Source organism: Gastrolobium bilobum, unplaced genomic scaffold (genome assembly GCF_033153095.1).
Source record: "Gastrolobium bilobum isolate Gb01-03AN ecotype WA unplaced genomic scaffold, APGP_CSIRO_Gbil_v1 utg10593, whole genome shotgun sequence".
NCBI lineage: Eukaryota > Viridiplantae > Streptophyta > Magnoliopsida > Fabales > Fabaceae > Gastrolobium > Gastrolobium bilobum.
Window position 1 is genome coordinate 42,633 of NW_026895851.1, and position 22,449 is coordinate 65,081.

General features: G+C 34.0%; 2 protein-coding genes across 2 annotated transcripts; one reads left to right on the forward strand and one right to left on the reverse strand.

Annotated features, from left to right (window-relative positions):
- Window positions 1–726: 726 nt before the first annotated feature.
- LOC133296418 (probable ADP-ribosylation factor GTPase-activating protein AGD11) lies at window positions 727–5,946 on the forward strand. The gene is made up of 8 exons (XM_061495394.1): window positions 727–769; window positions 1,534–1,618; window positions 2,532–2,607; window positions 3,729–3,892; window positions 3,975–4,218; window positions 4,777–4,893; window positions 4,989–5,084; window positions 5,665–5,946. Exons 1-8 carry the CDS (start codon window positions 727–729, stop codon window positions 5,944–5,946), a joined length of 1,107 nt encoding a protein of 368 aa, XP_061351378.1.
- Window positions 5,947–11,144: 5,198 nt separating this feature from the next.
- Window positions 11,145–13,516, reverse strand: LOC133296417 (uncharacterized protein At5g39865-like). Its single transcript, XM_061495393.1, has 2 exons — window positions 13,153–13,516; window positions 11,145–13,049 (listed from the first exon to the last, which is right to left on the reverse strand). Exon 2 carries the CDS (start codon window positions 13,042–13,044, stop codon window positions 12,235–12,237), a length of 810 nt encoding a protein of 269 aa, XP_061351377.1. The 5' UTR covers window positions 13,045–13,049; window positions 13,153–13,516; the 3' UTR covers window positions 11,145–12,234.
- Between the last annotated feature and the right edge of the window lie 8,933 nt (window positions 13,517–22,449).

Consider the following 22,449-nt stretch of genomic DNA (forward strand, 5'->3'; position numbering starts at 1 on the left):
GTGGGGTTGATGGGTATTGGGTAGCCTTAGTTTGATATTTGATATGTATGCTTCTTTAATACGTACCAAGTTATCATGAACATGCCATGTAAGGACGCACACATGATTCTCCGGAACCTGAAGTTTGTTAGAAAATAAAACAAGTCCTGATCTGTCTCCTTTCCCTGAAGCCTCTGATTTGTTGCCACTCCCAAATTCCCATCACATTTTGCTTGTCAATTGTATTTCCACTTTTTTTTTCCAATGCTATTTTCTCAAAGCTTCAAGCTTTCACCTTCAATGCTTGCCAAATTCCAATTTTCATTAATACCCTTTTGAAAATTTCCAATTTTTCTAGCTCTTTGGTATGCTATTTCAATTATTCACAGCCCCATTTATGATTTCTTTGATTTGGCACCTATTTGGTTTGTCTCATAGCAGAAGTTACCATTGGCTCCTTCTTGAATGCCCAAAATTAAGAGGAGAAAGATTTATTATGATATGTAAGATTTATTTTCAAAAAAGTGTTTCTTTTCAAACCTTATATGCTATGCCAATGCCATTACAATCTCTTAGGCATCGTTTATGTTTATTCATTTTGTTTTTGTGAATGCTATGTGCAAGATGATCAGATTTAATATGTGCAATGGCTTGTATCATCATGCAGAGAAGCAACTTACATATATGGATGGTCATAGATTGTAGAACCGTTTCATCATTTTGGGTTTCAGATATTGGAAGCTAGAGATGTCTATTCAGCATGAAAATTCTGATATAAAAGATGGATCAGGTTAGAGCTTTTCATCCCTTTTTTTTTCTCCTCCTTCCCCCTCCTTCAAAATAATAGAATGACTGATTTTTATACACAAGAAGAATAGATTCATTCATATAGTAGAATCGTTTCATTCACCTTTTCCTTTTCCCCCTGTATGTTTTTGTGAAAAATCTTTTATGACAGACCACTTGAAAGGTGAGAAGGGATAATGCAAATCCCTTTACTTTAAGGAATGAGAAATCATAGTATAGATCAAGGGTTTTATAAGAGTTATGTTATAAGAAAAGTGATTGTGTAATGTTATAGAGATTCGTTTTGCGTGCTTAGTTTTTTTTTTTTTTTTTTTTGCTTTAGAAAGTGTGGGCTCCACAAAATGTTGAGTGTGTAGGAAAGTTGTTGGTGTCATGTGACATGATAGATGTAAATTCCATAGATCAAACTGCCAAATCGAAAAAATTGGGTGCTATCATATAGCTTTATATCGGCTAAGTTCACGAGTTGGAGATAAGCGGATTCGAACCGCGCAACCGTGAATTACATGATATGATGAAAGAATTTCTGACAGTAGAGGATCAAAGTTCCTCAACTCCACGACTTTATTTATTATACTGAAAGAAGATTATCTGCAGATGCAGTGTTTATGTCTTAGTTTGCCTCCATCAGTAGAATTCAGCCTTAGTTATTATCTTCTTGAAAGGAAACTTAATCCCATTGGTCTCTTTACTTGATTAGTTTCAACTGATATCTTATTCCTTTCCCTTATATTTACCAATTAATAGGTCCACAGAAAAGGCTAACAAATCTTATGCATCAAGCTGGGAACCATTTTTGTGCTGATTGTGGAACTCCAGAGCCAAAATGGGTGTAAGTATTAACCTGATTTGCATTGGAATTCGGTCTGTTTGGATTGTTCACTATTGATGATGTTTAAATAACATTGTCATCAATCATAAATTGAGTGTTGTTTCAGTGTCTGTCCAGAAAAGAAAAGAAAAAAAGAACCTATCCTTCATTTTCTAAGCTAACCCCAAAAGATAAACATGCTTTTCTGTTGAGGTTATTTACACTTGACTAGTAACAACAATTTCAACTTGTTTGTCTCTATACATGGTTCCTATCTTGGTGAACCAGGTAAACTTTCCTGTTTCACCTCTTCTAAGTTTTACATTTTTTATTGTATAATTTACTTCTTTGGGCCTAACATCTAGATGTGCATAAGATACATCTTGGGAAAGAAAAGAAAAAAAAAATGAAGGTAGGGGGTGATAGACCAAGTGTGTTTGATGAAACAAAAAATCCGAACTTTTAATGTTTAAAATGTTCATTTTAATTGCAGAAGATGAAGAAGGAAACTATTGGCACTTGATAAAATTATGCGGATAGCTCTTTTCCTTAACCCCCTTTGTATTTGAGTGAATTTTCTTTTTTTAATAAATATTGGGTAACACTTTTACTACTTTGTGTGAGGTTTTTTTTATCTTACTTCCAAGGTGGTACCAGAACTGATATCATGATGATAGTCCTTTGAGCTTTGGCCGATATCACGATATGTGGCTTGGTTGTTGTTAATTATGTATATCTAGATTACCTGAAGAATTGACTTTGCTTTTTCACTATTTAGTTCATTTGTTGGGATGATTTGTGCAATAATTGCTCAAGAATTTTTGAAGATGTGGAGTATTATATTCAGAGTACAATGATAAGTTAATCTTATTAAAAAATCATTAGCTCATATTATTCATACTTTTTTTGATTCATTACATTTGTTGAACATCAGATCTTCAAGTCTTGGAGTATTTATTTGCATCAAGTGTTCTGGCATACATAGAAGTCTAGGAGTCCACATATCAAAGGTATGTTTCCAACATAGTTTATACACGACCTTGTCAATGACAGCTTAATTGTCTTTATGTCAGTATCATTAAGCTTTCTGAGGCTATATTCCTTCTTTAGCAAATAAGAATTTTCACATGAACCATGTATTTAAATTTTTTGCAGGAAATATATTTATGCTAGCATTAAAAGAATTTTGTTAAAATTGCTCTCTTTAAACTTATATCAGTGTAGGCTCTGTTGTACTCTTATAATCTTTAGTACAAGTGAAGTTATGGGAATTTACTCATTACAAAAGCGATTTAACATATCTTGTATTTCAGACATTCTTAAGTTATAACTAGTGACACACTTCTATAGGCTCCGTCACTTCTTTCTTGCTCCTTCCCTCTTTTTCTGTAAGCTTACTTACATTCCATGTTTATCTAAAAGTGAGCTCATCATTAATCATTAGCAATTGTGAAAATATTTATCTGACATCACATGGGAAATGTATCCTCTCATGTGTTATTTAACATGATCATGTCATGTGAAAGAATCTTAATCATCAATGAACAAATCAACATTGATAATTTTGTAACTTCCTATCCCAATATTTTTTTTTTCCTCTTCCGTTATCACTATTGATTCACCCTTGTATGATTAGGATTCTCCCACATGACATGATCATATTAAATAACGCATGAGAGGATCCACTCGCCATCACATGATATATTAGTAAGATAAAATGCTTGCTAGATGGAAAAAGGTCATAAATTAAGATTTCTAGTAATTAAGTAAATTCCATGTAGAAGGCGCTCAGATTCTATCCAATTAATGAACACATGCCATCCTAAACTACTACCAAGGATAAATAGACAAAATGATAAATAAAATTTGGTAGCTTAGAACTAAGCACTAAACAGAAAGCCAATGTGAATACTGCCTATTCTTGACAATTTTTTAATCAAAATCAGTACTTAGTCATTGCTACGTAACCACTCCATTTTATACTTCATTTGTTTTCTATTGTGGTGGGAGGGGAATACTGAATGGCCCTTGTCCCCACTTCATCCCCCATCCACATAGGTTATTTGTGCTTATATGCATTCACTGGCACATCTTCAAAATGAAATTCTAACATTATTTAAAACTATTACAGGTTCTATCACTGAAGCTAGATGAATGGACAGATGAACAAGTTGATGCATTAGTGAAGTTAGGTGGAAATACATTATTAAATAAGAAGTATGAAGCTTGCCTCCCAAGTAATGTAAAAAAACCAAAACCATATTCCTCCATCGAGGAGCGCTCTGATTTCATTAGGTAACTAAAAGGGAACATAATTCATATTTTTTGTGGAGGAATTACACCATTTTGATTCAGAAATGTATTTCTCATTTTTCAGGAGAAAATATGAGCTGCAACAATTTATGGAAAGTGATGACAATTCTTCATGCTCCATTGTACAATATCAAGGAAGAAGAAGTACATCATTGCCTCCGAGCAGTTCTTCATGTTACAATTCTCATATGGACAAGAAACAATATGAAAAACACCCAACCAAACATCATCGTATTGGACATGCCTTCCGAAATAGCCGGACAAGAAAAGATTCTGAGCACAAGTCTTCAAAGAAGAGTAACTCATTGGTAATGTTTTGTTTGATTAATACCAGTTCTATCAGCCATCTGTCAAATGAATTGATCCACTCCTTTAGGAGTCTGTTAAAGCAACAAAGTAGAGACATGTTTTACTGAAAAGAAGAATCTAAATTTGTTTGGTATGATTAGTGTTTTTGAGAACAGACAATAATTATATACAGGGTATGCGATATGTCAAAAAGCATAACCTTTAGGTGAGAGTCAATTGTATGCAATCTTACCCTTGTATATTTTTGCAAAGAGGCTATTTCCCATACACGAACTTGTGATCTTCTGGTCACATAGAGTAACTTACCATTGCTTCAAGACTTGCCCTCAACCTTTACCTTTACAAGACTAATTTTTCAGGAATTGCTTCATTAGGTTTTTAGTACATATTTACCCTATGTGCTTTTGACTGACTTATTAAGAAGCAGCTGAGAATCAAAGCATTATTATAATGGAAGCATACTGTTCTGAATAGATAAAAGGGGAAATGATAGTTATTGAAATGTTGAATTTTTTTTTCTGAATACTTAATCTTTTTGCTCCCATTTACTGCTATAGGCAGGTATGGTTGAATTTGTTGGGTTGATCAAGGTTAATGTCGTTAGAGGCACTCGTCTGGCAGTTCGAGATGTAATGACCAGCGACCCTTATGTCATCCTTTCTTTGGGACACCAAGTGAGCATCTTCATATCTGAACTACTTGAAAATATAGATGGAATATAGAAAATAAAACATTTTCAATGTAACACTTTTGATATCTGTTCTTGCAGTCAGTAAAAACACGGTACATAAAGAACAATTTGAATCCAGTCTGGAATGAAAGCCTAATGCTATCAATTCCAGAGAACATTCCTCCTCTTAAAGTGGTAAGTTCAATTCCTGTAAATCATGAAAGGGATGATATTGGTGTTCTGGTACCGTAGTAGTACTTGATCCAAAAAAATTATTAGTGACAACCTCATGAATGCAGAAAATGATTTGAAACTTTGGGTGAGGTTATTTTCGTAATTGATCATTTCAAAATTGCGGCAACACTCAATGTCCATTCATTGTCATTTCCCTCTAAACTTGAAATTAGGCTTCAGATTTATAAGATTAACTTATTAAACTATACTATTACGAAGAAAAATATGTTGCATTTAAGATGACTTAAAAGGGATAACAGCTGAAATTGAAAACATCGCAGTTTTGGACTTCTGTCAAGAACTATTTAATTACAAAGTATACAATCAGATAAATATAGGATCTATTTCCTTAATTAGAAGATACTATTCAAGAGGGCAAGTTTTGGTTTGTTTTTTGGCTGCATAAAATAGACCCTCACCCCTTCACTCGCATTGTCAGGGTGCCTTTTTGTCTTTAGAAGATAGTATTCAACAACAATATTGTTTGTATACCATTTTCTGTGCCAACAATGTTTGATTAGATTTACTGGGGTGCATGCAGCTTGTGTATGATAAGGATACATTTTCAACTGATGATTTTATGGGTGAAGCTGAAATAGACATTCAACCTCTAGTTTTAGCCGCAAGGGCCTATGAGAAATCTACAATAAATGAGCCTATGCAGCTTGGGAAATTTTTAGCAAGCAATGACAACACTCTTGTTAGAGATGGTATCATATCCCTTGATGAAGGCAAGATCAAACAGGAAATCTCAGTGAGGTTACAGAATGTTGAGAGAGGTGTGCTGGAGATTGAGCTTGAGTGTGTTCCTCTTACTCAATAGCTAAGGGTCAATACTCAGTTCAACACACATTTGGAGGATGCATCATAAGAATATCTGTTCCAAGATTGTCCTGTCTTTTTCTTTCTTGTACATCACTATTCTGTGACCTGTGGTGTGGGGACTAATCCTCTACCAATGTGTCTTTTTTTCTTCCTAGGTACTGGTATCTTAAGGAGTTAACTCAGTTTGCTAATTATACTTGATAAGCTTCAAACATGTATTTTGAGAACCTTGACAACTTATTAAGGATACCAGCAACAAGGAAAAACACATAATGTAACAACTTCAATGAAGAATTATAACTTTTTTGTAAGTGTTTTTGGGAGAAGGTTTATCCATAAATTTCCACATTTATTAAGATTATCTTAATAAGCACTGTTCCATCTTTAACTTGATGTTAGTTTAACTTAGCATTCCATCATGAACCTTATTATGGCCATAGTTCAAAATGTGGGAATTCGAGTATTGGCATCTTATTATCTTTAAGAAAGTTATTCTACACAAACGCTCTTCTTTTTATAGAAAAAGGATCCATTAAAGTATTAACCTTTTAATGTAGTTATGCATTCTTGAAAATTTGAAATCTATCCAGCGATTTCTCAGTAATATCTATATAAGATTTTATGGGGTTCAGTGAGACTGAGACTGTTCATACTGTTTCGTATCTCCGGGGAGGGAATGAGAAAAAATAATACATAAGGTTAGAAAGAAAGACATATTATATTGTTAAAAGTAGAAGTGTAAATAGGCTAGTTTTTAGTTTAAATAATCTAGGCTCGTGTAAAATATCTTAGGCCTGACTTGACCTGTTAATCTTGTGTAGACTTAAATTATAAGACTGACGTGACCTATATTTAGAAAACAAAAGCATAGACCTAAGCCTGTTCAAGCTTATTAAACATTCAATAATTAAAAAAATAATTAAAATAATATTACTTTATTATTAAAAGTTATTAAAATAATAATTTTATTTATTTTATTTAAAATATATAATATGATATAGCCCGCTTGTAGGCTTATAGGCGCGATTTGTAAAAAAAGTTTACGGCTTACTTTTTAAATAGATTTTTTTAAAAGCTTAGGTATGTTCTATTTGACTATATATAATTGGTCAAGTCTGACCTGATATAAGTTAGACCGTAGACCGGCATAACCCATTTACACTCCCAGTTCAAAAGCCTTTTATGCTCAGAAAATAAATAAAAAACACATCTATTTACTGAAACTAAATTTTCAATTCAAATGGTTAGGATTAAAATAAGCCTTCAATTAAGGAGGAACGACTGAATGAGTTTTCACTATTTTTGTTCAACATAGAAAGTATGCTTACAGTCATTATTAGTTGATAGACATTATATTATGGGTCCGTCGCTTCTCATATGGCTACTGATGAGAAAAGTTACAGCAAATTTTTAACACTAGGATACATGTGCGGATCCAAGGATACACGTGCGGATTCTATAAAAAAAACAAAAAAAAACAAAAAAAAACCAAGATTCGGACGCGTATCCTGTGTTGCTGCAAGTTTTCCCTTCTGCAGTCACATAAGAAGTATTTTCCCCTTATATTATATATGAAGCCTATTTTGTTCCAAGAGCTAATGCAATTTCTAAATACTCAATTTTACTATGAAGCCTATTTTGTTCCTCATGTCTTTTGCTTCCATAATTTGTCATTTTTTTCTAGCATGAAAACAACCTCTCTCATAATCTCTTGCCTTATTCAAAGATTTACCTCTATTTTTTATTTTTTTAATTAGTTTTTAATTTTTGAATCGGAAAAAACGTTCTACGCTCCAACATTATTTCTGAGAAATTCATCTGGGTCATTTGTGATACCCAATGAAGTGAAAGCTGAATGTTGAGAGAACCTGAAAGTAAATGCCATCAATATATAGATTATTTGACGGTAGCAAAGTTAGAAATGATATGAGGACACACTCCTCTGAGAGGCTTAAGATAATCGTTATAGATCTCATAGAAGAAAATTGACTCTAAAATAAACAATGAATAATTTCTTTTTTCTTTTTTTTAAACTGATTCTAATTATCTCTTTGAGACGAATCAGAATTCCTGGTATTCACACGGGTTCGACTCTTTGAGCCGCCTATGGAACTAATCCAGAGTTCGGGTGCGATTTCAAGGATTACGGTACTTATACCCCTCCTCAGATGGTGTTGGTGAGATTCGAACCGAGGTCCTCTCCCACCACTCGGTCCCCAATGAATAATTTCATAAAAACAGTTTTCATGCAGGATGGCACCACTCTTTAAATTGTTTTAAATACTAGGAGAGTTATATTAATAATTTTATTTTTTTTACAAACTTACAAATTATACTATGTCTTACCGATAAGACTTCACTTAAGAGTGTTTCACCAATAAGATATAATATAATTTATAAGAATTTGTAAATATAACCTTCTTCTTTAAATGTATAGTAATTAAGGTTATGTTTGAATATTTTATCATAAGCAAAATGAAATGTTTCATAATAAAATGAAATAAAGTTTGGATAATTAATAAAATAAGATTAAAAACAGAATTATATAAGATCAACCAGACTTTCTAATATTTTAATATTTTTATTTTTTTAAATACAAAACGTATGTTATTTAAAAAATTTACAAGAATAATTTACTATTAAATCAAAGTTTTAATACATAAATGTGTTTTGTTATTGTACCAGAAAAAAAAGTGTTTTGTTAAGGAATATCTTAAAAGTACTAGTTAATAAGTATTTAGAAATTTTTATTAAATTCTTTTAATGAATTAAGCATCAAATTTTTTTTATGATTTCAATATAATAATAAAAAATTTATTTCTTTAATCACCGAAAGGCCCTACAAATAAATCAATAAATGTCGGTTATATTTAGTGCATCGATCATACATTTAGTGAAAGTTAACATTTATTGATGTTTGAAGTTCTTTGAATAACCAATGCCGAGTCTCTCCTTTTCACAATCTATCTGTTTCTTTCTCTTATTTCCTAGTTGCCGACAATTGAGAGATACAAAGTCATATTCAATAACATTTGATGACATTGGACTTCTAACTCGGGTGCCTTCAAGAAGATGATAAAGCCATCAAAATTGTTAGGTAAAGCAAGATCCTAACTTTACAATTACGAATTGATTAAATATTTAATTAGATAATTATTTATCTCTAGAAAATAAAAGCAATTGGCTTCCATTTAAGTGCTTGGCCCTCTCATGTATTAAAAAATAAATAACAATAAAAAAATAAATTTTGAACGTGTTGGAGGATTTATCCAAATTTCAGTCTACAACCATGATGCAACTGGAAAATGATAGTATTACTAACTTTTGGGTCTTGGTCCACTATATCAGCTTTTGAGTAGCTGCCAGCACCTCTGTCTTGACGTTAACTTGGAAATTGGAAAAGAACCTTGTACCAAAATCAAACATAGAAAGAGTAAAACCTTATATCAAAATTTATTTTGAATGAAATATTTTATATTTTTGCTTAGATGAATTATAAATTAAATTAAAAATATTATTTTTTAATTTTAGAGTTTAATATTTCTGCTTTTATTATAAAAAATATTTATTTGTCACACTCATGTAAAAGTAAATGGATCCTACTAATTTTTTTTCTCTCTTTTTTTTAACAATGAGATCCACTCACTTTTACGTGAGTGTGTTAGAGAAATTTTTTGTGCAATTAAGCATTTTTCTCTTAATTATATCACTTGAAGAGTTTTTTTTAATTAAATTTTGATATGCATATCCTTAGACCGAAAAAAATATATACACATATATCGACATGAATAGATGGTCAGAAAAAAGATAGCAGCAAGATTTCTGAGTTACAATGTCAAGACAAAATTTACGTTGTCCAGAGAAATCAACATTAACAAAGTAAGTCGCCAAATTAATAACAATCACGAAAAACCTATCTCAAATTACTATAACAGAGAACTAGAAGCAAAACTGGTGAGAACGATTGAGATGAGACTAGTTGAGCTTTGAAAGATGAAAGCTAGGTTTGAAATGAATAACGTCAATGAAAAAGCATTAGAACAAAAGATTGAAACAGATGTTTACAAGTTGAACAAAGTCATTTCAAGCAATATGATTTGAAGAACTAACAAGAACTAATATATTGCCGAAAGAATATTATAAGAATTTGTGTTCTCATGAGGTACACCAAGTTGATATTATTTACGCATGATACATCAATCTAAATGACTTCAAGAGAGTTTATAAGATTTAAGAGTTTAAGTTCATTCAAAGCTGAACCTTTTCAAGTACACACTGCAGAACAAATGAGCTATGTCATCAAAAGAGGACAAAATAAAGATTGTGTATATACTCATTGAGTGATTTTGAGAGCCACCCATTGCATACACTCAGTTATAATAATAAATCTTGAAAGATCGAGATAACTGTTGTGCTAGTTACTGTGAGTTTGCTATATAGTTAGGCGCAGTTGGCTTACTCATTGCAGCATTAGAAGGTAAAAGAATACTTACGTTACAGAGGCTCTATGATAAAAGAATATTCAGTTGTTGTAGCCTGGAAAGACTCAGCTGTAAATAAAAATCTCAAATCTAGTGAAAAATCTCAAAAGTAAAACTAATGCTGAAAACTGGACATTGCCCATTTGATTTAGGTTGAACGAGTATAAATACATGTCAAATACATTGTGTTAAGCTCTCTTCCCTTATCATGTTAATTTTACTTGGGAATTGGGATATATGTACACATCTACCGAGTGAGTTTATATAACATTCAAATCAACCTATTCTTGCGCATTTGTCAACTTCAAATATACCATCACAATTAAAAAAAAAATGAAAAGGTAACAGCACATTCAACATTGCATTGCTAGAATCTTACTGCCTTATATTATAGGCAAGAATATCACCTCTTAACTTCTTATGGGAATGAAAAAGAATAATCAATTAAGGTCTTTCACCCTCATTTTTGTGGCTTTTCATCTTTAAATTCAATAATGTCTAGTTAGTTACAGATTGCATCAATATTATTTAGTAGGGCAGAATATTCTTACACCGGTGTAAGAGTTAGAAGTCTTACACTCAATCTTGACTATTGATTCACTTGTATCCAATGACTCACATTACTACAAAATTAGAACCCTTAGGTATAAGTGAAATCAAAAGACAAGATTTTAAGAGTGTAACTTACACTGATGTAAAATGATCTTGACCCTATTTAGTAAGAAGAAGTTTACAACGATTCCGATCCAAAATTTTATAAAGAAAGGGCAAAGGTGTTCAGAACATTAAGACAAAGGAATACACATAGCTCAATTAACACCCAGCCACCATCCTATCAGTTTAGATCATCAGAGTTCAATTAGAGGGCTCAGGTGTTGGCAAACAACAGAACAGCCTCTATTAACATGCATGAACTGACTATGATATTTATACAGTAGCACAACGAGTCACTGCTAAAACCCCATGAAGAAGGACACTTTATATCAGCACACCTGCACGTCATATGGCCATATCATTCTTCCACGTGCTATCATATACGTGGTAGAAATATGAGAAAATAAAGGCACAACATCTGAGAGGAAAAATAAGCATTAAAATAAGCCAATTTCTTTCATAAACTATCAATGGCCATTGTTTGCTAATCCTAACTATCACTGGACCAAATACTTAAATTGCCACCAAGAGAAACCCTGTCCCTACCGACGAATACATTTCTAATAAACAAAACCCATTTTTGCATTTTCAAAATGCTGAACTGAAGCAGTTCAGGACCTACGTGCTATCAAAAACCAAATACAAGAAGAGATGAGAGAACAAATTAAAATAAGGCACTTAAAAACAAATCACTTTCAATATAAACTTCAATGGTCAACAGTTTGCAAATCCCTTGAATCATAATACTAAATATTTACATATTTACATTACCTTGAGGAGAAGCACTCCTCACTGTGTATGAACTACAACAGCTACACTCAAACCCATTTAGCAAATTTTTTTTTTTTTTTTTTGGGGGGGGGGGGTTTATAAAAGCACACACTCTTGAACAAAATTTTGTTCAAGGAGCTGAAGAGGCCATCAGCTCATAAGACAATTCAAGAAAAAACCAACCATAAAAAATTCAAGCAGTGCTTTGAGCCATGAAAAACCTTAACCAAACCCATATATTCATCGTCACAACCAACATCGACAACTCCTCCATCTTCATCAAATCATTTATCAGCACCTAAAAATGTGCATGCAACTGCAATTGCAAAAATCAACAACTACACATACATAAGAGAGAGAGAGAGGGTGGATTTCAAATTTCAAGAAGAGCAACAATTAGGACACCGAATCAAGCCATTCTCATTACACTCCAAACATCTCTTCATCAACCCTTCATCCTCATCAAACAACTTCCTACTCCCACTGCAATTCCCACAAGGCACAAACCTAACATCCCCACAAGTCTCACACACAAACCCAGCCTTTGTCTTTGGGAACCCTTCTAGAATCTTCCCCAACTCACCAACCTCACACAGATGCTTAATAACATCAACACCCCCAACATGAACCCCCCTTATAAAAACCTGAGGTAATGCCACTGCCACGTTATTGTTCTTGTTCTTCTCACCGAACACACTCATCAACTCCTTCTTGTAACAAGAATCCATAGACACGTCTCTCTCATCAACCCAAACCCTAAAACCCCTCAATATACTCCTAACCGCGTAGCAATCCTCGTAGGTCCTTCTAATCCCTCGTAAACTCGTGAAATACAACACGATCCGATCCTCCGTGCCTGGCAATCGAATGCCACTAGATAAAGAATCGAGTAATTTCGTGGATTTTGGGTTATTGGGGAAAAGTGGTTCTTCTGAAGAATCTGAATTGTCGATTGATTTCGTGGGTTTGAGCTTATTGAGAAGAAGCGATTCTTCAGAAGAAGAAGCAGGTTTTGGGGATTCGAAGAAACTGCAGAGCTTCTTGACGACGTTGCCGCGTATGGAATACGCGCGTTCGAGGTTCGATGGTTTTTCCTTGTTGTTGTTGGAGTGAATCGAGGTGAGCGAGCGATTGAAGAACGGAAACTTAAACGACGACGTGTTGTTGTTGTTGTTTCCACGTTCCGCCATCGACCCTGTTAACAAAGAAACCCAAGAGTTTCAATCTTTGAAGCTTAATCCAAATTTCACAAGGTAAATAAAGCGATTATTTAATATTTAAATATTTATTTGTGTTACCTTGAGAAAAGAGGGAAGGGGCGGTGGGTGGTGGTGGTGGTGGTGGACGAGGAGGAGGAGGAGGGAGGGAACTTGGGCGGTGGTTGCTTTTTTTTGTGTGGGTTGTCGTTCTGAGGCTAGTGTTTTTGGTTTGGTTGTGTCAGTTTGGGTGTCGTTGGAGCTGTTATGTTTTCTGCGTTTTGATTTTGCAGGGAGAGAGATTGTTGAGGTTTTGAGGGAAATGAAATTGAAATGTGTTTTTGTGGAGGTGGGGAAAGAGAGAAGAAGATGGTTGTTCGTTTCTGTTGGTTTTGTTTGATTTCTAGAAAGAAAGACGGAGAGAGAGAGAGAGAGAGAGTCGTAGCTATGAAGGCAAGAAGTTGTACTTTTGCATAGACTTGTAAGCAAAAACTAATGATCGTGCATTTATGTATGGAAAAATATAAAACATGTGACAAGAAAAATATTTATAATTATGTATAATTAATTTACAAGAATAAAATTAAAAATTAAAAATTAAGAATTAAGAGTAGGATAATGTTATTATTACCAATCAATTTTATCGTTAGATCAATTATGTTGATTCAATGGTTATATTTATTTTCATCTTTGTATGGTTATGATTTCTCATATTTAATATTTTATATTTATTTTCACCTTCATATGGTTATGATTCTCCATATTTAATGTGAAAAAAATAAATATGACCGTTAGATCAACATAATTTATCTAACGATAAAATTGATTGATAGTAATTCTAATTGGTTGTTATAATATCCTACCTCTAAGAATTATATACATAATTTAATAAAAAAGATTCGACTAAAAAGTTAAATTAACGATATATATAACTTAAATATATAAAAATGAAGTATTTTAGATTAAGAAGGCAAATTTAATATTATAGAATGTAAAATAAATTAATTTAAAAATATAAGTAAGAATTTGAAAAAAAAAAATTACTTTTAAAATAATTATTTAAAAAATAAATCAGAGATATTTTTTGTTTGAAAAATAAAAAATAAAATTAAATCTGGGGTTCAATTATGATAAAGTACCTCACGAGGACTTAATTTTATTGAATATAAGTAAATTAAAGGATTAACCCAAAAAAGTGATTTAGTTTCCTTTCATAGAAAGCAATGAGTGCTTTTCCATACATAGGGAGAGACTAGCGAGTGTTATAAGAAAACAAATTAAAGAATATTTGATATAATATTAAATGTTTATGATTAATTAATAAAACTTTAACTGTCTTTATATTTTCAATATTAAATGCTTCTGTTTAGTTATTTATTATTTTCAAATCCTTAATAACTTTATTATCTAAAATCTTTTGCACATTGCAATATAACTATAAAAACACTCGACAATAAATATTTTTTATTGATGTCTTTAAAATTTGCAATATCCTATATTCTTTTTCTGATTCATGTCATTTTCTCTTTTCTTCTCCCTCGAGGCTTCTGTGACCTTTCCTGAAACTCAACTCACTAGCTAATTTTCTCTTAAATAAATAAAAAAATAAATAAAAAATATGACCATAGCCCATAGGCCAAGTGATAGTATTGGACTTTTTGGGATGACAGGCAAGGCAACATGAGAAATTGAAAATGCAACCAAAGCAACCGACTTTTTGGGCGTCCTCTTTGTGTTGTGGAATGGGGACAAAGTGTGAGGTCAGTCCCCACCGTCCTCTTTTTTGAGTAAAAGGCTAAAAGCACGCTCCATAACCAATTTGTTTTTCTTTTTAAAAAAAGAAAATATCAACCAGTGTTTTATGTTAACCGTTCCTATCAATCCGATTGGAATTTCAACTTTTTCATCCTCTTTGGAGTTGTAATTCTTATAGATAAAATTCACTGTTCTTTAATACGTTAAATTCTGAAATTTAACTAAATCGTTACTAGATCAATAACTCTTATTTTCGGATAATTAAATGGTACTTTACAAATTTAATTTTTTATATAATTTTATTATGATATATTCTAATAGGGAAATGTACTTTCTCTTTTCACGGAAGAAAAGATTTTTTTGGATCAACCAATTACAACTATCTCTTATTAGTAAGACATAGTTGTAATTTTAAAAGCTATTTTTTTAGACTGTGTTGACGTAACCGAAAAAAAAAACAACTTTAATATTATAATTATTGTTATGAATTTGACAAAGGCTCACATTCTTAATGGTTAAGAGAGAATTAAGAAAATATTTCTTAATATACTAATTCTAGTACGACAGCAATGGATAATCGTACTACGATAATAATGGATCAACAACTGGATCTCCTATATTTTTAAGAGGACCAAGAGTCCATTTCTGCTAGATAACTCATCATAAATAAGGGATTAAGCCAATAAAGTACACACATTCTAAATCATCTCTCTGAGCTATTACTGTGCACATACCCCACATCTCGACTATGTCGTTATTATTGTGCACATCTGCTTATCATCAAAGATATCTCCTTTATAGATACTGAGAGAGAATATAGATTTGATATTAATATACCAATTTTTGATTAGACACCTTTGTTATTCATAGAACATTGATGCGGTTAATGGAAAAATTCGGTAAGCTTTGATTCCCACTAATGGTGAAGACACAACAACTATCATCGCGACCAGACCCATGGATGATAAGCATTTCGGCCAAAAGGGAATTTTGCATATCAATTCTCGGTTATTGCACTGCTTGGCACATGCTTTTGGAGCAAATATTCTCAGCCCATGAGTTAGCCATCAAGGAAAGATAAGTCGATTCAATCATGGGCGTTTGGTTGAGGAGAAATTTTTAGAATAATAGGGAAATGTTATTGATAGGGAAATGGCGTTTGGTAGGAAAATGTAAAAAAAAGTTGTTTGGTTGTAAAAATATTTACCGGAAAAATTAGGTAACATTTATAAAGTCTATATTTGGTTGTAGGTAAAATATAAATAGGGAAAAAATATGATATTACAAATATAACCCTGTTTTAAAAGTTGAAATGATTCCATCAACGAAAAAAAAGTTGAAATAACCTTGTCAGCCCCAACGACCATATGTAAAAAAGAGTTGGAACTGGCAACGACCATATTTTAAAAAAATAAAAAATTTCTGTGTCTTTGGAAGTGAGCTGTCCAGGTTTTTGGCTCAGAAACCATAACAAGGGGGACGTCAAGACTGGTTCCAGACACTCATCCAACGCATAGAAAGAAGGCATACGGTTTTTTCTGCATTGCATGGGTGTTGGAGACGTTAGGGTTCGACTTGGAGAGGTATGGTCTTCGATTTTTGTTCTATTTGGTTATGGGTTTCGTTGTTGTTGTGGTCCAAAAATGGTGATCGCTCTTTGTTCTATTTGGATATGGGTATCATTGTAGACGTTAGGGTTCGACTTCAGTGAGGTAAGTCATCTTCATGTACCATGTTTTTCTGTTCAGGTTGTACGAAGGAAGCATTCAGATTTTCCCCTTCTGATTGGCGAGAAATATACATTTCAGCTGGACGAATAGCTGTTTGTGGAGGTAAATGAACAGGGAAGACATACAATTTAAATGGTTATGTGAGATATTGTTGGATTACCACTATTGTTATGCTGAAAAGAAGTACAAAATTAATTACGCATACAATTTAAATTTATGAGTGTACCTTGTTATTTTTCCAGTAATTGAAAGACTTAACATTGTTGGAATATCTTTGTTGAAATTGTTTTCGATTTGACTATATACATTTGTGTTGGTTTGTTGGCTATAAGTTTAACTTAAGTGGCGATCTTTCTCATTCTTCTTACGGCAGTAACCAAAATACACAGTGCGTCGTGGGAGGAGTCTTGGAAACGAGTATAATACAACCATTGACGGAAGCATAGGTGGATGTGGGTCTGGCATAGGTGGAGGTGAAAGCGTCATTTCGAGGCATTCTTCGTCCTTGTCCCCTTCCAGGATGAAGAAGTGCTATTGCGGAGTGCCGGCTGCGTTGCGAATGTCTCATACACCAAGGAATCCGGGAAGACAATTTCTTCGATGTCCTAATTCCAGAACACAGCATGATTGCCATTTTTTGAGTGGTTTGACGAACCGAGTTGCTGTAGTTGTATGAAGTTTGAGAATGCTATGAAATTACAGAGTGTTTTGCTTATTGTAATTGTTATAACATTTGGGATCATCATTATTGCAATGTTGATATTTCGTTGACTTGTATTGTAATGGGTTGCTAAATGTGTTGCATTACCACATGTGTTGTTATGTTGTGTGGAGTTGTTATTTAGGGGAACCATCGACGTGGATGTTGTAGACGTAGGATTTAAATTTTTGGCACTTATTTGTACTTTTGGTTTCAGTTGACAATATTGTGTATCATGTTTGTATGTTACATATGTTATCTATGTATGGCATGAAATGTTGATGTAGTTATGTTTGTGTTGTATGTTACTTTATATCCTACTATGCACATTGCTTTGCATTCGTTTTTGACAGATTGTGTTAGGTGCCGGTTGGTTTGAGTCATTGCAAGACCAATATACTGATGTCTATACTTCACAGTGAGATAGGTGATCCTCAATATTCAGGTCATAGTTCTCAGCTAAGTTTACATCAGGCTCACCTCTTTGATCAGCTAAAGTTTGGTAATCATATGAACATAATTTCTTAATTGATCATGTTGATTTTAATGTCCAAGGTATAGGAAAGACTAAGACCACATTGTCACTGGCCTGTTCTTCTTATTCTTCTTCTTGTCATTGTCTCTCTTTAATGACAATTAATATGTTTTGATAAAAATGTAAATGTTGTTTGCATTGCATTGATACATTTTGATTTGTAGCTTTTAAATGAAACTTTAGGGAAGGCATTTAGTTATATAGTTAAACCAGTTATTTTAATAATGAGTGAAAATATTACCTTTCATAAGATACTGACTATAATTTCCCTGTTGTGATTTGGCATTGTTCTCAATAAAACCTTAACTAAGTCGTGATTCGGCATTGTTCTCAATATCTCAATATTATTTTCAAAACTGATAATGATAGAGTGTTTTTACTTGATGGTTACTGTCAGTGAAGCTGAGGTCATGGCATGAATTGTATAGGTTGTTGAGCAATTCAAATACTGAAGATGGTCTCATTCACAGAGGTGAGTTAGTTCAACTATGGCACTGTTGGGGAGTCTGCTTTATTGTTTCAACTTCAACACATGGGAATGGTCATTTTATTAGCCAATAAATCAACTGTCTCCAAATTTTGTTTGGAATTAAATGTGAATATCGTATATCCGTAGACTTCACCTCTGCTTTGTCCCAATATGTTAGCATTATATCCTTCTATGAATGTCACTTAGCTCATGTAAATGTTAAGACTCGAGAATGCAAGGTTATCCCTATTAACAGGTCAGCAATATGGTTTGTCTAAGGTCTCTATATGCACTAGCTGATAGAGGGTAAGGAGGATAGATATTTATAGGGTTTAGTCCCAAAACAAAAAGTTTTTCATTTCAATGACAATTAATTAATTCAATGACTATCACTTTGGCTACTGTTTTTTATGGTATGTGGTGTTGTTGTCTCAGTCCACATTATTCAGCTGTGTGTGAGAAGTGAGCTATATGAAATGAAAATGTTGATGTCCATGCTTGTTTGCTTGCTGCAAAGTGGCCATATCATAAAGCATCGATAGGAGTGCGTTGGGATCACTTTGGCTACGATAGAGTTGGTAACACTATTCTGAGTTGGCTCCATCATTCTCTTCAATGTCATGTGGTTTGGTCCCAATGCTGTACTTGCCATGGCTGGGGCTACATATTATGATATTGTTTTGTATGTAGGAGGAGAATGTTATCTGTTGGGATAAAATGGTCGGCTATCTCCATGAGAAACACATGCAAATGGGTTAGATGGAATAATCACTTAGGTAGATAAATATGTGAAACCGCTCAACCAAACAAGGTCATCATGCAAACCCACTTCTCCATTTCCCTATCTATCTCTTCAAATCCTCCAACCAAACACCCCCTGAAAGATAGATCAATATGGAGTGGGCCCTTAAAGTGCTTAACGTTGTCTGAAGATGAAGCAAGTGCTGCTCTGGGGATGACCTATAAACAAGAATATCATCAAAGAAGATTACAAAAAATCTTCGAAGATATGCGGAAAAGATAGCATTCATAGTTTCCTGAAAAGTAGACGGAGCATTGGAAAGGCCGAAAGGCATAACTATGAACTCAAAATGCCCATGGTGTATGCGGAAGGCAGTTTTGTGAATATCTTCTGTATGCATTTTAATTTGATGGTAGCCTGATCGAAGGTCCAGTTTAGAAAAAAGAGTTGCTCCGTGAAGCTCGTCCAAGAGTTCATCAATGGTGGGAATGGGAAACTTGTCTTGAACAGTGATGGCATTGAGGGCACGGTAGTCCACGCAAAAACGCCAAGTGACATCCTTCTTTTTAACAAGTAAAACTGGTGAGCTGAAGGCAGAATGGCTAGGACGAATTACCCATGTTTGTAACATCTATGTGACCAATTTCTCTATTTTTGCCTTCTGATAATGAGGATAACGGTATGGTCTGACCTACACTGGTTTGGAATCCAGCAACAAGTGAATACGATGATTATACCTACGGTCTGGTGGTAAGGAAGTGGGTAGACTAAATACATCAGTGAAATCTTGCAAAAGTTGGCCTAACCCATCAAGGAACTCAGCAGAGGTCTAGTTAGGCACAGAAACATCAGATTGCGCGTTGAGACACATCAAGCACGTCGAGATGGAATCATTCTGCATTACTTTCTGTAACTGGGATGAGCTAATGTGGCTTCGAATGACCCTGGTGTCACCTCTCAGTAATTCCTGTGAATGATTGTGAGTAAAAGACATAGTTAAAACAGAATAATCTGTGACAACTGGTCCCAAAGTGGATAACCATTGTACACCTAAGACTATATCCGCTCCTTTTAACTCTTTTACATATAAATCAATCATAAACAGATTGGATTGGATCTCAATAGGGGTAGCTGTACAAGTAGCTGAACATAAAAGAGCATCCCCATTACCAATGTGGACTTTAAAAGGAGGTATAACATGTAGTGTTAAATGCAGGTATGCAGCCATAAGGTGGGTAATGAAATTGTGAGTACTACCTCCATCCACCAAGATTTGTACCGGTTGACCCCCAATATTACCTTGCGGGCGAAAGGAATTTATGGAGCGATGTCCTAAAAGGGCATTAAAACTTATAGCATGGGCAATGTCTTGGGTTAGTGGGTCTGGTGCATCTGTAGGATTAGGTAATGCGTTCTCTTCTTCTATATCAGGAGGTTCCTCATCAGTTCCTTCTAGATACAACAAGGTAGCTCTACCCTTACATCTATGACCAGGAATAAACCTTTCATCACAGTTATAGCACAGATTCTTTTCACGGCGGGCTTCCATTTCTGCTTGAGTGAGGCGTTTAATTGAGATAGAGGGTAATGCTGGTGGTGGTTTAGGATTTAGGGTATGGGGAACTGTGGTAATTGGTTGGGCTACAATTGGTTGGGTTGTAAGTGAGGTAAACGAGTTGGATGATCGATTTTGCCAGGGTTTATTAGGTCTTGTTTCAGCAAACTGGTCCTCATAGACTTTAGCATAAGCAAAGGCAGCAGTCACATCCCTTGGTCTATGAACTAGTACAGCATGTCGAATCTAAGGTTTCAACCCGGAGATGAACAGGCTTTTACGCATTAGCGGTGTAAGATTTGGAACCCGCCTTGCATTGAGTTCAAATGCTGCCTGAAATTTCGCCACAGAAGCTGATTGTTGTAACTTGGCTAAAGACCCTAATGAATCTTCAAATTCTGAGGGTCTAAATCGGTGATGAATAGCTTGCACAAATGTAGCCCAGTCAGGGAATTCAGCATTTCCCATTAGTGCTTCGGACCAACAAGAAGCAGACATATCTAAATTGAAAGATACTAAATCAAGACGATCTAGATCTGGTACCTGATGGTATCAAAAATAGTGCTCAACTACAAATAACCAAGGACCTGGGTCACCCGAACCAAATCCGGGAAAATCCATTTTCATGGATCGAGAAGGATGTGGAGGTCGTGGAGAGCCAACAACGTTTCCTGGACCTGCGCCTAGTACCCCCGAATGTTGGTTGTTAAGTAAATTCGTCATCTGACCTTGTATATTCTGAAGGAGTGTATAAACATCCTGGATATGATTGTTCACAGCTGCAAATCGCTAATTGTTTTCCTCAAACCTTTGATTCTGTGCCAACTCAAAGGTCTCCAATCTGTGGTCCAATGTTCTTTCCAGAGTAGCGAATTGTTGATCATGGGAATGGACCTGGTTAGTCAGGTCACGGAGTCTTGTATTATCAACAATAACTCAATGAAAGCACCAATGTAACAGGAATAGATCTGAATAGTAGAAGGAAGAAGGTTAGAGAGAGAATAAGAAAGAGAATAGAGAATTTCCTGAATATTCCGTAATGATTACTAGGCCCACTGGCTATATTTGTACTGTAAGATTGCATACATTGAAAAGTAAAAATTGAGTAATTAATGGACTACTATATGGATGGCCTTCTATTAAATCCTCCAGGGCCCTTTTCTATTTTCAGCCCATAATAAAGTCTTGGAATCTTACGGGTTGCTTCTTCGCATGTTTACTATAGCTACTCATAGCTAATGGGCTAGGATTTGGGCATGTTACAGACACCTCACCCATGGCTGAACCTGTTCATGTCCAAATCCAACATGGCTGATGTTGATCGTGTTCAAAAAGATCCTCAAGCACGGGTTTGGCGGCCCTATTCTAGTGTACCCATTATTGCAAATAGCCTATGTGGATGGGGGATGAAGTGGGATTATCTTCGAGTTTTTCAAACCATAATAAATTTATTTTATTATTAGATATAATTTCTGAATGATATCGTTGACTTGGCCTTGGTCAATCTATATTATTTGTCAGGTATTAATTCTCATGACATTTCTTTATTTTAACTTAGCATTTTTGCAAAGTTCCTATTTGTGAAGGTAAATGTTCATTCCTTCAATCTGTAATCCGATTTTTGTTACCAAGATTTTATCCAAGGTAAAGGAAATATTGTCACATGTTTAAGTTCGGTTTATTGACCATAATTTTTGAACATTTCGAATCAGAGTCATTATGACAAATCACATATTTATCTCGAATCAGTATATTAATGCATTAGAATTTCAAGGTAAATTTCAATGAAAATTTCCTCATTTATTCAAATTGAAACCATTGATTACATGATTTTGTCGATATAGTCGTCTTTAGACAATCCCTATAAAGCAAAAAAATTTGCCGAGAAATTAAAAAAATTTAAAATAGCCTTT